This window comes from Anopheles arabiensis, chromosome 3 (genome assembly GCF_016920715.1).
Source record: "Anopheles arabiensis isolate DONGOLA chromosome 3, AaraD3, whole genome shotgun sequence".
Classification (NCBI taxonomy): domain Eukaryota; kingdom Metazoa; phylum Arthropoda; class Insecta; order Diptera; family Culicidae; genus Anopheles; species Anopheles arabiensis.
The window spans coordinates 11,209,812-11,225,780 of record NC_053518.1 but is presented as its reverse complement, the minus strand read 5'-3'; the positions used below and the strand labels follow the sequence as shown (position 1 = coordinate 11,225,780).

Sequence of the window (15,969 nt, the reverse complement as noted above, 5' to 3'; positions counted from 1 at the left end):
TACATATGTAAAGTTTATTTTTGTTTCTTGTTTTATTTGCACTTTCCCCTTACCCACTCCCCTTCATAAGCATTAGCAGCCAGATCGATATAAGTAGCCGAACTTAAAGTAAACGTCTTATCCACAATGCTTAGTATCATATTATTCCAATTGCCCTTAGCTACAACACGTGTAGGAGGACACATTTAAAGTACGTTGCGCAAGCGCATGCGCAATACAGGGTTTTCCAGGGATTCTCATAGTTGTGGGACACTTCCTTGACTCTTTCTTATGCGAAGTGAACTTCATATGTTGGAAATTGGACTCTATGGCACCTTTTTTGGACAGGCGCCTTGGAAATTCCAATTGGATGTGTCCAACAAGGGTGCTATAGAGTCCAATTCCCATTACATTAAGTTCATTTCATGTAGGAAAGAGTCTATATAGTGTCCCACAGCTACGAGAACTCCTGGAAAACCCTGTATCATCAATATCAGCGTTTCACTGTTTCGTTCCTTTCGTTCTACTACTGGCAACAAGTGGGCAATGTAATGTAATGGAACACTATAAATAAACCGAATGTGCGAATGTTTGCGATTATGTAGGTGATGATGGAATGATAAAGTAAAGCTCCTCCCGGTTTCCCTCCGCATACGGTCAGTCCGTTGAGGCTACCAGCTCACCAGCACACATCCTTATCCGATATCAACGTGTTCAGTGTTTTTTGTGTTACTATCCTATTTAACCGAAGAAAGAGAAGAAAGGCAAAGGAAAGGATTAGGAGATGAGCAGAGAGAGGGCAAAAACCATGCGTATGGAATCGAGCAAGTGTCTACATTAGGCTAAAGGCGTGTACGTGTTGCGTATCCTTTCTTATTATTCCAGGACAACAGAGGAAAGACACACATACACTAAATAGACATTTGGATTTGCTATCCGTGTAACCGACGATAATAAAATATACAATTTTAACTAACTATTTTAATAATTAATTCGGCTGCGTTCGTTCAATAAGAGGAAAACCATTCAAAAGCATTTCAAAATTTACCTCATAATGTGCGTCGGGATGGCGGACGTGTACAGCACGCACAGGACGTTGCTGCCTTCGATCAGTGCGTGACATTTGTGGTAGTCGGAGCACCAGTACTGCTCGAGATTCATCACCCGATCGCCTTCTCGCAGCGTATCCTCCATCACGTCCACCGACTGATGAAAGAACGACCGCAGTATGTCCAACCGGTGGGCTGATGAGCCGCCAGAGATGGTACCCGATCGCGCCTTACCCCCCGGGGCATTGTTTAGTGCCGGTACGCCGCCCCGCGACATCACATACTTGGCGTGCTCGCGATTCAGCAACAAAAAGCCCAAAATGTGCGCATCCAGCTCAACGCTTGCGGGGAAACTTTTCGGATACTTCTGTTCCGCCGCAATCAGTACGTCCAGTTCGCTCATCCAAAATTGCTGGCTCATCCCTTGCAGCACATCGTACTTCGGTTCGGCACCGCACAGCGCACAGATGCTGACACCCTGCGTCAGTGGAATGCTGATGAAGCGGTACGCAATGCTGGGCGACTTTTTGGGCAAATAGACGGGCACATCCTGCTGGATCGTGCTGGACGCGTTCAGCAGCAGCATCAGCAGCTTCCGATCGATCACGTCCAAATCCCACCAGCCCTCGGTACCGCAGGCGATCCGCTGCCGCACCATGATCGCACAGAAGGGCGAACCGATCTGCACGCTGAACTCGTTCAGCTTCGTCAGCATGCCCATGCTTTCGGAGCACAGGATGCAGTCGACGTACCGGAAGAGATCGCTCTCGACCACCTCCAGCAGCTGGTCGATCAGTGGGTAGTAGTTTTTAAGCTCCCGCTTGAACCGATCGATGTTCTTAATCTTCTTGATCGACTGTATGCCGACGCAAAACACCATCGCCTGGTAGGAGTAATCCAGCAGATGGCGAAGCGTCTTCTCGGTAATGTCCCTCGCAATGCCGATCATGACGATCGTACCCTCGAACTCTTTCCACATGATCATGCTGTCCTCGAGGTAGGTGATCGGTAGATCGACACCTTGCGATTTGCAGAACATGTGAACGCCATTCAGCGAGGCAATAGTGGAAAAGGGAAGCTGTGGATTGAGTAAATCTTTGTATTAGATCGGTGACGATCGGCGGGTTGGTTGATCGGCTCGTGGTTTGAACGTACGGTTTCGCTGTCACCTCTTTTCTTTGAATAAATCGGCACACCACCATCCGAGGTGAGGCACATTAAGTGAATAGACATGGTGTTTTATGTTAACTTTAAAGATTATTTGTTCCGGTAGTAAAAAAAAGTATTTGAGATAAAAAATAAAATAAATAATAACTGATGACGTTTGTAACCATAAACAACCCGACTGTGAGGGCTCCAAGGAGAGGTACGATCATTATGTGCCGTTTGACAGCTGAAACTGCCGAAAGTGACAAACAACAAAACTTGCATGCAACTTGAGCCATTAATCATTTTTAAAACACTTTTAGAGCTAAACAGAAATAATTGAGGAAAACATGTGGGTTAATGAGTTAAAGAATTTAATAAAGTTCGAAATGTAGCAACAGGACGCACTTGCAAAAGAAAATTGAATGCGGTCGTGTAAATTCTTGAAAGTTGATTTTTTTTTATGCAGAACTTATTTGATTTTTGTTAATTCAAATTTTGAATGAGCTTGAGCTTATAAAATGTCGAGAAAACCCAGAATTGCAGTGAAATTAAAATGGTTTCCTACACAGGGTGTCTCTACCCCACAACCAACCGAAATCAACTGTCAAACATGGCCGCGGTTATTGAACGTCAACCGGTCTGGTGCGCGCGGCATATGTAGCAGCCCGTTTCCTTTTGCAACATTGCGCGTTCACAGCGAGCGTTGCTTGCCGTTCTCACTTCAGTTCGAATCGTTCAATTGAGCGGATGCCCCTGGCTGGTTAGCGTTTGAATTTTTTTTCTCTCGGTACGAAATCAAGCGTCCCCTGCACCGAACGCGGTTCTGTGGTGGCGAACAATACAGTGTGGCTTTTTTTATGTGTTTTCTATAGTGAGTGGATGTCTTTACTGAAAAAAGTGGATGTGAATAAGGTGATGCAAATTCTGTGCCTTTTCGTAAAGTATCCCCGCACATACACACATCACGTCGGTTATGTTGTGCTAAAGAGAATTCCATCATACCAGCTTGACACACGGGGCGAAGGAGAAGCAACAAGTTACGGCTGTGGTGAATTGATCGAAGAAAAGCAGTGAAAGCATCCAAGAATCCAAGTGAGCCAAGCTTCTTAAAGGGGTCAGTTCGAAGAATGTTTTAAAGCAAATTTCACGACCCAAGCGTTTTCGCGGTGATCTCATACTTGAAGGAGCAAAGAGTGAGAGAAAGAGCAGTGACGTGAAGTGTATTTTTATTAAACACGATCTTTTCCGCCTTTTCGCACCCGGTTTGTGAAGGTTTTGGCGCAGGAAGAAGGTTCAGTGTTTTATTCTACGCGCACACACGCACATACACATATGACAGGCGTGCGTACGTAGAAAAGTGCACGGGAGAGGCATGTGAAAGTGCAAGCTTCCGTATGCAACTATCAAACGACAACGACACGACGACACCAACGAAACGGAACGAGCGAGAGAGAGAGAGAGAGAGAGAGAGCAAGAGGGAAGCAAAGCGTATCGCGCGAGTGCAACAGAAGCGCGAGTTGAAGTGATCGATCCTTGAAGTGAATAATAGAGAAAAGAAGCAGTGAAACAAATGCAACCCTTTTAGCCGTGAAGCAGAAGCCAATCAAAAGCGAGAAAAAATAAACCCGCTGTACAAAGTGTACTACGGTCGAGGCATATACGATCTAATTAGATTTTTGTGATTCCAACGGGTGGCGGGTGAGTTCCGAAAAAACAAGTGCCGAGAAACAAAAGTTGCGTCTCTGAGCATTGTTTGGTGTGTCCAAAAGCCGACGAAGCGGGCAAAAGAAGTATAAGTAGAAAAGAAAGGCTCTCTGTGTGTTCCGGATATAAAGTGCCACTCCCGCCCGCCGTTACCGCGATCCATTCTCCCTTCCTCGCCCGTGTGCGAAGGCTAGAAGAGGACAGCAAATCTGGCTCTGTTCTGTGTTCCGGTGAAGCAGCGCCTATCGTCGGATTCTTCGGATGTTGTGAATGTGAGTATTTCGAAGTATTGAGTGAGTTATTCTAGCTAAGCATTTTAAAATTCTTAAAAGAACGGCCAAGGCAAGAACGGGAATTAAAACAATTAAATTGAAAATTACATAGAAGTTTGATTATCGCAGAAAACTGTCTACTTCTGCCGACATTGATATATCCGTTTTGATGCTTGAATAATTGGTTGTGTTTGATCCATCAATTAAAATTAGGATGAAAGCCAATTATAAAACCTCCTTTTGTGTTTGGTTGTAAATTCAGTTGACTCTACATAACATTGAAAAAGCATTGAATATTGTTTAGAAATCAGTGAAACGAGTTGTTGTCTAACTAGATTTATTGAAAAAGTTCCTGAAACTCGTGCCTCTCGTCGAGAATCGAACGCGCGTCATGGCACCAACCCCGTCAAACTCTCACACTGCGCTGTTGGCACACGGCTATCGGACCGGCTTTCGATGATGAGCAGTAAAAACTCGTTTTATTGCGGCAAACGCAGTAAATCGCACATCAATTGCGATTGAATAATAGCTTCATCCAGCATCCTCCAGACGACTGCGGTGGAGATAACGATCACTCGAGAGAAAAAAAGCAAACTAAAATACCATGACGTGTAGCACGCACAGTCTCCACTGTGAGTTGAATGATTGACCCATGAGATCATCCTCGTCAGTAGCAGCAGCAGCCGCATCACTAGCGGCTTGGATTTTGGCAATGACGACGAGCGGTGACGTACGAAATGATGGTGGAATTCCACCTTGCTTGCTTGTGTGCTCATCACGCTTGCTGCGTAGGTGGCGTTTGACGTGTTTGTGAAATTTTATGTGCTTACCTGACTGTTTTCGGTGGACAGGTTTGATTCATTTGTGATACCGAAAGCTCGTTTTTGTAGCACTTGGCACGCGGGATGGCATCAAATGTAAAGTAGATGCTAGGAAGTATCCTCTTTTTTGATGCTTCAATGTCGCGTGTAGTGTCTTCGCTCTGCAGTGATCCATTTGTTTTAATTCGATCGCTCTTGCCAACTAACTCAACCGACTTAATGAAGCAATATTTGAAAATATATAATTGAGTCCTTCCCACCCCTTAAGCACACAGGCACGCGTTCAACGCGATCGCGATCCTTACCCATATGCTAATAACGCGAAACAGCTCCATCGCTCTCGTGCGCTGCCAAATTTTGAAGGCTTTTTTCGCGAGTCTAATTGAATATAGTTATTTTCTCGTGGATGAATAAAGAGCTCATCGGCATCTGGCGGCTGTGTGTGTGTGTCTCTACACACGTGAAACCCATCCTCTCAGCATTCACCACTGTGGTGCGCAATTTAAAATCAGATCTGAACCAAGACTGAGTGGTAGGTTCATCAAGCACACTAATTTAGGGGGGAGCACATGATTGTATTTGTCCGGATTTCTTCTTTTTTTCGATCTCTTCCTCCATGTACCACGCTCACCACGAGGGGGATGTACAGTATTAGCGAAACAGAGTTATGATGTGTGTAATTAATGTAACTTGCCACCTGGCCGAAAGCGAGACTGTGGACGAGGTGGCCCCCGAATTGGATGGACGGTCGGTGCTCTATTTTCGCAATCGAACCCCATCACATAACGATACATAACGATGCACACACACACGCGGCACTAAAGTGCTTTTTGGGTGGACTTTTGATTCCGATTTTTCGGAAGCGACCGAAACCGAATTGACGATAATAAGAACCAGTGTTGCCGGCGTTAAAATGATTAAGTAACGAGATGGTACGCTTTTTTTGTTGTTCGCTGCGTGTTTTGGGCAGCTCATCCTTTGTTGGTGAGAGCTTTTCATCGCCCCTTTGTATAGTATTTGGCGTAATGCCTTTTCTTCGGTGTGCATCCTTTGGGGGCGCTCGATGTGGTCGTCATGCACGAGATGATCGTTTGTGTAATCGTGATTGCGCGTTGAACTCACTGCGTCTACACTGGGAGCTGGCTCTGTGGTCGTTGTACAAAAGGCCCGGGAGAGTACTGGATTATAATTCCCCCCCATTCGTGCATTACCGATTTCACAGTTGAGCAATGCTTCTATTCTTGATCGAAAGTAGCGTTTAATTTAAAAGCAATAAAAACTATACTTAGATTCTACCTTTCAAGTTTTCCCCCTTTTCGGCTGAAAGGGCAATTTCGGTACGGCTGATGTTTTTAGCTACGCATGATTATGCGTGTCTGGTTTGGTAGCTCTTGGGCAAAACGGAGTTTCCACACACGCTCACACAATGATTGTGTGGATTTTTCTTCGCACGTGTGGGTAGTGTGTAGAGGTGTGTGCTACCTTTGTGCGGCTGGATATAAATTGGAAGCTGCTACACAAGAATGAAACTAAAAGCGTTGCAAAATGGATCTAATCGTTCCTTTCAATTTCATCTCAGTTCCAGTGTGAGCAAGAAATACTTGTAAAGGAGCTTTAAACATTAATAGTACGACCGTAAAGTAAGTTTCTTTATGTGTTCTGTATGCTTTCGAGCTTTGCTGGTGGAAAGACAGAACAGAAACCACAAACCACTGGAGACACTCCATCATCAGCTGTCACAGGCCGAGTCCTATGCAGATCTTTGGCCACAGTATGGATTCTGGAAATTCCAATGCTCGCTCAACAAGAGACAGTTTACTTTCGTCCTCTTCTGGGCTTCAGTTTTATCGAGCTGCTCGCAAGAACTCGCACCATTGATAGTAAATTAGAGGGAACTCATTGCAACCACAGCCAAAACCGTGTTCGAGATGTCCACGACACCATGAAAAAAGACAGCAATGATGAATGTGTCCCCTTGTGGCGGCATCGTGCCCGTTCTTGAGACGAAGCCCGACCAGTCCCCGAAGGCCATTGCTCTTTTGTGGCCATCATTGTGAACGAAAATTGGTGACCCAGAGTCATCGGCAAGCAGTTTGTGCGTACTCAACCCTCTCGGCTTCTTTCTAGTTAAAAGCATGTACACTTGAGATCACTCACAACTTCGTGGTGTGTGTGCAGCACTGTGAACAGTTGTGCAAACTCCAAAGTGTTGATTCTTGCGTGCACATAATGCAACAAACCCCCCCAGGGCAGAGTGACGCGCGAGCATAGAGTTAAAACGCTGCCCCTGTGTTCGGCCCTGTATCGGTTTCGCTGTGGGAAAATGCCCCCAGAACCAAGCAGGCTAGTTATCTTGGGCATGAAGAAGGAGGCGGACAGGGCACTGAGGAGGGGTGCGTGCGTAAGAAAGATTTCCGTCCCGATAGCCCTTATTGTATTGTGTCGTGGTTGGCGATAGTCCATCCGGCGTCGTCGTTGTCGTCGGGGTTACTGGTTGGAACTTGGGTTATAGTTTTTTTTTTATTTCGTCTTCGGAAACGGGGTCATCAGTACAGTTTTTTTCAACAACACAAAAACACATAGAGATGCCATTCGTCGCCAAGATGCCTCGGGTAGTTGGTAATGTGCCACTCGGGGTGCGGTGGGCTGTTGTGTGTAATTCATCATCATTGAATTTGATAAAAGCTGAAATGGATGAGACGACGCCACGTTTTCCGGGATGAAGTTTTTGGGTAACAGCATTCACCGTCAGCGCCGCCAGTTTTGGATTGGGGTGGTACGGGCGCGGGCTTGTTTCGCGGCAAATAAAGATTAAACGCCATTAGGATTGATCCGGTGGGGTTAGGGAGAAATGACTTCATTACGTGGAAGGAATGAAGGGTAGGAGTGGAGATTTTAGATGTTCGGTTCATTAAGCTCTTCTGATAGGTCTTGCCAATCAGTTGTGGACGATGTTTGAAATGTGGAACGGAAAATCGTTTCAGAAAAAAGCACATCAAGCCGGTTGACAGACGGCAGAGTTTCGCGAGATGAGTTTTCGGATGTCGGAAGTGTCTACAAGTATGGAATGAGCTTCCTGTTGAAATTGAGCTATGTTGGACAACTATGTTTGAAATGATATTATAGGAACTCTATTGGAAGAAGACACTCAGACACTGCCCAGATGAGTTCTTCCTGTGCAGACGTTATCCAAAGTTTCTGTTGACATTCGGGAAATGTTAGTTGTTGAAGAACTGTCATCTGAATTTCTAAGCCACACGAAGGCTCGCCTCGTGGGAAACAGAGAATCAAAAACATAAAAAATGCTGATAGAGATGACGTTTTAAAAACTGGAGAAAACTTTCTCCTTTATCGATGGGAGAGACACACACGACGCCACCACTCCCCTAATGTATTGTGCCCTGATGCCTTTGGTAATGGCAACTTTAAAGTGATGTATTTTGCTCTATCGTCTCCTCTCCGTTGGTTGGGATATGATAGGGTTTTGCTGCTTCTGCAAGTCAGCGGATGTCCACTCCGACATCCGTCAGGGTTCCGTGTCGAGTTGGCGGCGTGATCGTCAAATGCTTCTTCCCAGCGGAAGGAGAAAGTGAATCATGTCGCGAATAGCGCAGCCGTACTTGGGGCCGTACTTCATCAGTCATTAACCAGCACTTCTCTTCGCCGCTTCTCCCATGTGATATTTATCGTGTGGAGAGGAGTCTGCCGGCGTGTGCAAGTGTGAAGATGCATTTGGACATTGTCCGAAGATGATGACGGGTGAAAAGTGGCGCCCCAGACGTTAGACGTCCTTCCTGACCGGGCGCGACATCAGACGCGCCATCGAGAGAGAGAGGTGTGTTTTGTCTGTTTTGTTGGGAGAAATGCATTCCAACCGGGGTACGCTGGTTCAAACTGTCCCAGTTTTCTCATATCGGGGAATTCCTCTATCAGTGTCTTCTTCTTGGGCCAATGGCGCTTATTTTATGATTGCCGGCCTGATTGTTGTGCCATAATTGCTGTATTTGATGGGGACCTGGTTTGTTTTTTCGGGAGGCTTTCATAGACGACTTTCCATTTTATCTAGTTTTTCCCAATTTTATCGACTTCTGACTCGCTCTCTGTCACTCCCTTTCGATGGTTTTATGCTTTTGGTCGGGCCTTTGTTCGCGCTTGTGTGCGACAAGTCGCGTGATAAGAGTGGTCGTGCGCGCGTGTGAATGCCGCCGTCGAGACACCAGGAGGGTGGCTTATAGGTGTGAAAAACGTGATCGATCCGTGACCCGAATTCCAACGCGGAACAAAACATCAAATTTCGATAGCGTAGCAGTGGCCGGTGGACCCTCACGTTGCTCCCGATACTTGAAGTAGGGGGGTTGCTACCATAAAAAAATGAAAATAGGCAATGTTGTTGACAGGGACAGTTTCATTTTCCCCAAAATTGGTGGCATGTTTGGAGCAAGTTTTTGGATCACTTTCAATGGTTTGTCTCACATGCTGAGCAAGGTGGTGTGGAATGTAGATAAGCTTTTGGTGATATATGGGTGTAACTATTTATAGTTTTTGTGTGTGTGTTTTTAAGTGTTTTTAAATAAAAAAAAAAAAATACTCTTTTTATTAAGTTGAAGTTTGAGATACATCGCATCAGCACAACTCTTTGTTTGTTTGATTGCTTTTTAAACCTCTTTCGAGTCAATGACTTTTGAGCAATGTTTGGTGGGGAAGAAAAATAGAACAAAAACACAAAACCAGCAAACCGAACAAGACCGTGTACGTAAGAGACACATAATTAGTTGAAGATAATTTGTTCTTCTCACCTGTCTTCAAGACATTTCGTAAGAAAGGGAGAGAAGAAAAAAAAACACAGTTCACTAGCCATAATTTGAAACGAATTATGGCTGCTTCTGTGGGCCCTTTTTTAAATCCACACACACTGAGCACTTACTAGTACCTACGAGGTCCCCAGCCCTCAAGAAAGACAGAGACGGAGAGAGAGAGAGAGGGAGAACCTCACTTTGTTCTGTGTGCATTGTTGTGCATTGGGTGGCTTTTGCATCATTTTCCTTTGCCAGCCCACCGGAGAATGCTAGAAAACGCGCCACACTGTTGCTGGCCTTTGTTGGGACGCGCGCACCGTGTTCCGTTTGCGTGTGTGTGTGTTGGTAGCCACCCTATGTAACACTAATTGGTCACCAAGCTCAACAGTTTGGGCGGCGTGATGAGGGTGGTAATGTTTGTGTGAGCATGCTTCGCGAAAGGGCAACCATTGGCGTTGTTGTTCAGTGTGTGTGTGTGTGAACTTTTGTTTTTGGAAAAAAATCAACACCTTGTGGGGTTACAACCCTGTCGTTGCTGGAGTTGCTGCATGCAGAATTTACCTCTTTCAAATAATCAGCGTTTTAATTACGCGAAACACAAATGTCGCTACACAATCACCAAGTATGTGAGTGTGTAGGTTAAGCTTTGATTGTTTCAAGTCGACCTCCGAGTTACACAGCGGGAGGTGTACCGACGATAGTGTGATCCATGACGAAAGAGGTGTCTCTGTGTTCTGTACGTACACACGTGACCAATAAATCGAACCGGATTACACACCCGAACACTTCCACCAACCAACCAACCAACACCCACGAAGGCCGAATTCTCCCATTAGGTGTGGAGCACAACTGCCGAAGAAGCGGAAGCATATTTATGTGTGTGAAGGCGCGAACATATAGAACCACCTTGTTGCTGGCTGGTGTTGTAGTCGAGTTGGACTTGCTGGAGTTGCAGCAACGTGATAAAATTTAACCATTTTATCGCCCATGTTTGTGTGGCCATTGGCACGAGGGGGGGGGGGGGGGGGGCAAGCGCTTGAAAACAATGGAACAGTTTCGGGTTTTGTGTGCGTGTACCAACGAGTGATAAATGTGATTTGCTTCCTTTAGCCCCCTACTTTCAACACTTCGACAGCGTTGCCTTGCCATCTCTGCGCCTCCAAACACAAAACAGCAGCAGCAACAACACGCACAGGCAGAGGCAGGCAATCGTTGTTGCAATGTTGCGGCAACGCATCTCTCGTGGCAGCGTGTGTTAATTATGACATTTTCATGAAAACAGTGTACCTTTCGACTGTGGCGCAGATCTTCGTTTAATCTGCTGCGAAAAAGTGAAGGAAAATTAGTAATGTTTTTTCATTTATGTGTTTAGAAAACAAAACTCACGGAGAGAGAGAGAGAGAGAGAGTGAGAGATAGGGAGGGGAGGGACCACGACGTGCTCTTGTGTGTGCCGCTTTGTTGTTCATCGTTGTAGTGTTGCGTTTATACATTTTTGAGCTGTGAGCACAAATGCAGAGGGCAAAAGAGGGTGGATTTGATACACAAACATATAAATAAACATTTTCTAAATCATTGTATGGTAACTTGTTTCGGTTACCGTAGTTGGTCCGTTTTTTTTTCGAACAACTTCATCAACCACCACCAACATGTTTGCCATTTTCACCACACCACTTATTTGTTGCATGATGCGTGTTATTTAACCTGTGTGCCGCCTTTAAACAAAACAGTGGCAAATAATTGTTTCACCAAGAGCATTGCCTCAGCACCAGGAAGAACGACCGAAACGTGGAACAGTTTTAGCTCCCCATGGGGAGAGACGCAGCGACACATTTATGCACATGAGTTTTTTTTTCGATTTCGCTTACAAAAAGGGGCAAAGCGGTACGGATATGTGTAAAGTGACACACACACGTACACTAAGCAGCAGTACCCATCCATTCGCACATATACGGGAATGCATAATTATCCGCAAATGGTGTGGGGAGAAGTAGTCGGTAGAACGCATCGACGCTCGTACGCATCGGGCTTTCGTTTGCGCTGTGTGTTGTTGCGCGAGGAAATGTGGGATATGGTGCTTCACACACTAACGGAACATAGTTCTAATTCTTTCCCCATTAACTGACGTATAGAATGAAAATAAACGGAGAAACTGACTGGTGACTGTGTGCGGCACATATTAAGCCAGCATTAATATCGTTTCGCATGGTTGCTGTTGATTTATGGGTCAAAACTTTGGTGGTTGTGTTGCAATTGAGGAAAACAAAATGACAAAAACAGTATCTGGATGTGTATTTTGTCCTCCTAATGGCACTTGAACTGTAGCGATCAGCTTGCTGAAGGAAGTTAAATATGTTTTTTTGTGGTCCAATATACGCTTACGCATGTATAAAATTGCAGAATATACGCTTTTAGATTTCTTTTGCAAACCTCAATCGTTCGGCAATAAACATTTTCACAACTGGCCTTGAAGTAGATCCCATAAAAAGCAACATTCCTCCCATGAAACTCCGCTGCTTACCTTGATTGTACAGGCCTTTTTTGCTTTTTATCAGTATCAATGAATGAGCGAAATGTTGTTTTCTTCTTCCTGATCATCGGAAATATTATTAACCCATCTCGGCAAAACAACATTAACCTACAAAAAAGTCTGCAATGAGTACGCTCGCTCAAAACACACACGCGGCGTTGGGGAGAGCGTGTGTAGTATTGCCTTCCTCTTCATCCAACGGCAGAAACCGGAAAGGCTGCTTGGTCACCAGGCTCGTTGCCTCCTCTAGCGGTGGTGCGCAATCTTTAAGATGCGGCGGTTTATTTCTGGATATTTGCATAAGTGGGGTGTACTCTCCAATCAGTCAAGTCCGTCAGAGAGTAAGTCGCCCCGTCATTTTGCTGTTGTATTGGTTAAGCCTGCCTTTAGCGCGTGATACGAGTGTGGCTTTCTGTGTGTGTGTGTGTGCGCACAAGTCACGATCAATGCCTGCATGAAAGGGTTAGTTTAGCGAAAGAATGAGAAAGCAATAGTGAAGTGAGGGAATGCAAATGTGGGATAGAGTTATGCTCTCCCGTAGGGCTTCATTTAATTTTTTTTTACGTGCAAACCAACTCCTCCCATACTGGAGTGACATTATAGGACAATGAAGTCAGAGCCAAATACGTACACACACACACATAAATACCACATAAAGAGACTAAAAGCGCAAATGTGCATGCACGCTTAGGGGGTCGCCCCGGTCGTTCTCTCTGTGTGTATGATTATTTAACAGTTGTGTGCAGTTGCGCCGTGGGAATGCACTCACTCCTCGGTTGCATATGCCGTTTGTGGTATTGAGTGCATAGGGAAGATACAATTAGAGGTTTGTGGCCTAATTTTTGGAGTTGGAGACTGCCCAAAGAAAGGGTTGACGTTAAAAAATGTTAACTTAAAAATAAACTATGAGCCGCGCTTCCAAAAAGAAGTTGGAGAGAAATAATGGCAAACATATGAACACGTACACGTACTATGTGATAGAGCATCCGTTTGTGTCCTTTGTTGCGGACCGCTGCAGGGATGAAATGCACGTTAAAATATGTTAAAACCACCCGGCGGTGCGGCCAACTGGCATTGTTTCGTTGAGCAGATTTGCCAAATTAAAACAAAAAACACCGCTGAACTGCTGCTGCTGCGGCTCGATTATTAATTCGGCACCGTTCGGGTCGGGCGGCTATCGAGACGTGAGGTGATTTTGGTGTCCGAATCTGTCTGCTTCATCATCCGCTGGGCCCCAGCGTCGCCTTACAAGTGCTTTCGTTTGTCGCATGCCACAGATAGACACCGGCCAGTGTAATCTCACGTTTGCCGTTTTGGACAACATATTTCTTTAGTTTATGCATCTTTTTCCCCCTTTAGGACCCTCCTCTTAGTGGCAATGAACTGCTGACGTTCGTATGTCCGTTGAAAAGTATGAATAGTTTTGAGCGTTCGTTTTCAACCAACATCATAACCCCGTCACGTCCCGTCACGCTTGTGTTTCGGGTATGGAAATCTATTCTCCTGCGCGTCCCCGTGGTACGGACGGTGCATACTAATGCGTTAGTTTATCTCTTTATGCTGCTGCTGTAATGCGGAACATTATTCGTGCAGAGGGGTTTTTTTTTTGTGCAAAATAATTTCTCTCCAACAGCTGGTTCTAATTCGGGGCGTAGTTGATAGGGCAAGAATTGGGAAATCATACTGGAAATTTCCATGTTTCTTGAGTTGTGGCAGGCAGATTCGGTCGTGTTAAAACATGTGCACACATGTGTTTTATGATAGGCAAAGCGGTGATGACTATTGCCAGGATGTAACTATTTGCCAGGACGAAGAGCCTTTAAATGTGTCTCTTATCTTTCTATTTTAGGCATATTATTATGAGAAAATGAGTCTTCTATTTCAAAAGCTCTTATCAACTAAATGATAACGATCTCTTGATAAATGTTTCTCAAGTCAAATCAGTACGAACCTTGTCCCTGCATGCCATCATTCAAGAACCGTACCTGGAGTTACAATTTGTTAAACGTCGAAGGGTTCTATACACATGGTACTCCTGATTTTCCCTTCCATCTTGTCGTTGTAACACTCTCTCGTTCAATTGTACCTGAGAGCAACGTACCAAATGAGCGTTTCTGTACCATTGTGGTGTAGAAGAACTTCAATGATGCTGGAAGTTTTTTTTACAACCTTTTTCTTTTGCACATTTCAAGACCTCTGCCATGACGCATATTGCAGAACCAACCATTCTTTGCAGCGTAAAACGAAGGGAACGGATGTGTATTGTGCTGCCTATAAAATTGTTCCTCGTCCATCTTTTGTTGTGTGTGCTGTGTGGTTTCGCAACGGATTGTGGGGTGATCGTCGTCAACCTCGTTCTAAGCAGATGGAAAAAAAAATCATCCACCCATGTTTAAGAAGGGGATGGTTCAACAGCACTTTCAATCAACTCTAATGGTAATAACAATGACAGTGTTGCAAAGCCACAGCTTTGACAAAGTGAAGTTTTTAATTATCACTTTTAATAGAAGTGAGCAAACCCGGAGATGCTTTTTTAATTTCAAAAATTGCTTCACAAATGTGATCGATTTTTGTCTTTGTTTTCATTTTCTACACAAGGCATGTGGTGACGTATTTACCCTCTCTTGCTGTATTTGCTGTATGAACGAAATGAAACCCGTACGCTGTAAGCATTTGAGATAAAACATTCTTCTGCCGTCGTCCAGCATCTTCTTGGGCTGGCAAAATGGCAAGCGTGTGCAGATTAAGAATGGCAAGACACTCGCATCGAAGCGTTGAGGCATAATTGTATGTGCTGCAAAAGAGAGAGAAGAAGTGGCGAACGAAAAGAACATTCATTCTTTTACAGCAGCAGCAGCAGTGCTTCTCGTGTGTGAATGGGAATATGGCTTGGTGTAGAAAATCAGTTTGAATGGAAGCACAGCTACAGATGGTAGCGTATCCTTTTTGCCCTCTTTCTTCTACTTGCTGGTTGCGATTGTTTGTTCTGAAGGGAAACGTTGTGTAAGAAATTTGATTCCTTCGAGTTCTCGGTTCGGTTCCGGAGAAATCCGTTAGAAATCTTTGATGTTTGGTCGGTTTTTTTTTTTTGCTGGTATGTTCAATAAATGTTTCTCGTTCTTATCTCCCTCCCTTTCTTGGTTGTGAAGTGAGGGTGAAATTCCATCAGTTAAAGGCATTATGTGTGACGGAAGATTTGTTTGAGGATGCTTTTTTTGGTCCGCATACCGCGTCGTCACGCTTGAACGAGTTTTCAAAAATGAATCTTTTCTCGTGAATTTGTCTTGCAATTGTGAAGTGTCTTTTTTCTTTAGTTATTACACTATGAATCATTCAGCGGTTGTTGAAACGGGCCGAAATTGGTAAGTTTGAAATAGTTGGCAATATTTCAAGGTCCTGCACCAGTTAAGTGGCGTTCAAATCTCCTTGTTTGGCTTGTGCAAATAAATAAAGGCGACGAACCCACCCGATACAATGCAAGTTGCTACGTTTGACCTGTTTGCCGTACCAATTCGCACCCAGTTTTGCACCTGACATTGGCATTCCTCATCCGTCGCAAGATTCGCAGCATCGTACAAAAAATACTATAAAATTATGTCGCTAAATACTCACTTGCTAACAGGCGACGAACCTCCTTTCCTCTACTTCTTTTGAACTTGATATCATCTCG

General features: G+C 44.7%; 2 protein-coding genes across 3 annotated transcripts in view; one reads left to right on the top strand and one right to left on the bottom strand.

The window, feature by feature from the left end:
- Positions 1 to 504: 504 nt before the first annotated feature.
- Positions 505 to 2,360, bottom strand: LOC120903985 (protein fuzzy homolog). Its single transcript, XM_040313675.1, has 3 exons — positions 2,184 to 2,360; positions 1,028 to 2,106; positions 505 to 716 (listed from the first exon to the last, which is right to left on the bottom strand). The coding sequence occupies exons 1-3, from the start codon at positions 2,259 to 2,261 to the stop codon at positions 659 to 661; spliced, it is 1,215 nt and encodes a 404-aa protein (XP_040169609.1). The 5' UTR covers positions 2,262 to 2,360; the 3' UTR covers positions 505 to 658.
- A 542-nt stretch (positions 2,361 to 2,902) lies between these two features.
- Positions 2,903 to 15,969, top strand: part of LOC120900319 (signal-induced proliferation-associated 1-like protein 1) — a 78,605-nt gene continuing 65,538 nt past the window's right edge. For both annotated transcript variants that reach the window (XM_040307146.1, XM_040307145.1), the window contains exon 1: positions 2,903 to 4,153. The gene's annotated coding sequence lies outside the window, so the exon portion shown is untranslated. The remainder of the gene's footprint in view (positions 4,154 to 15,969) is intronic.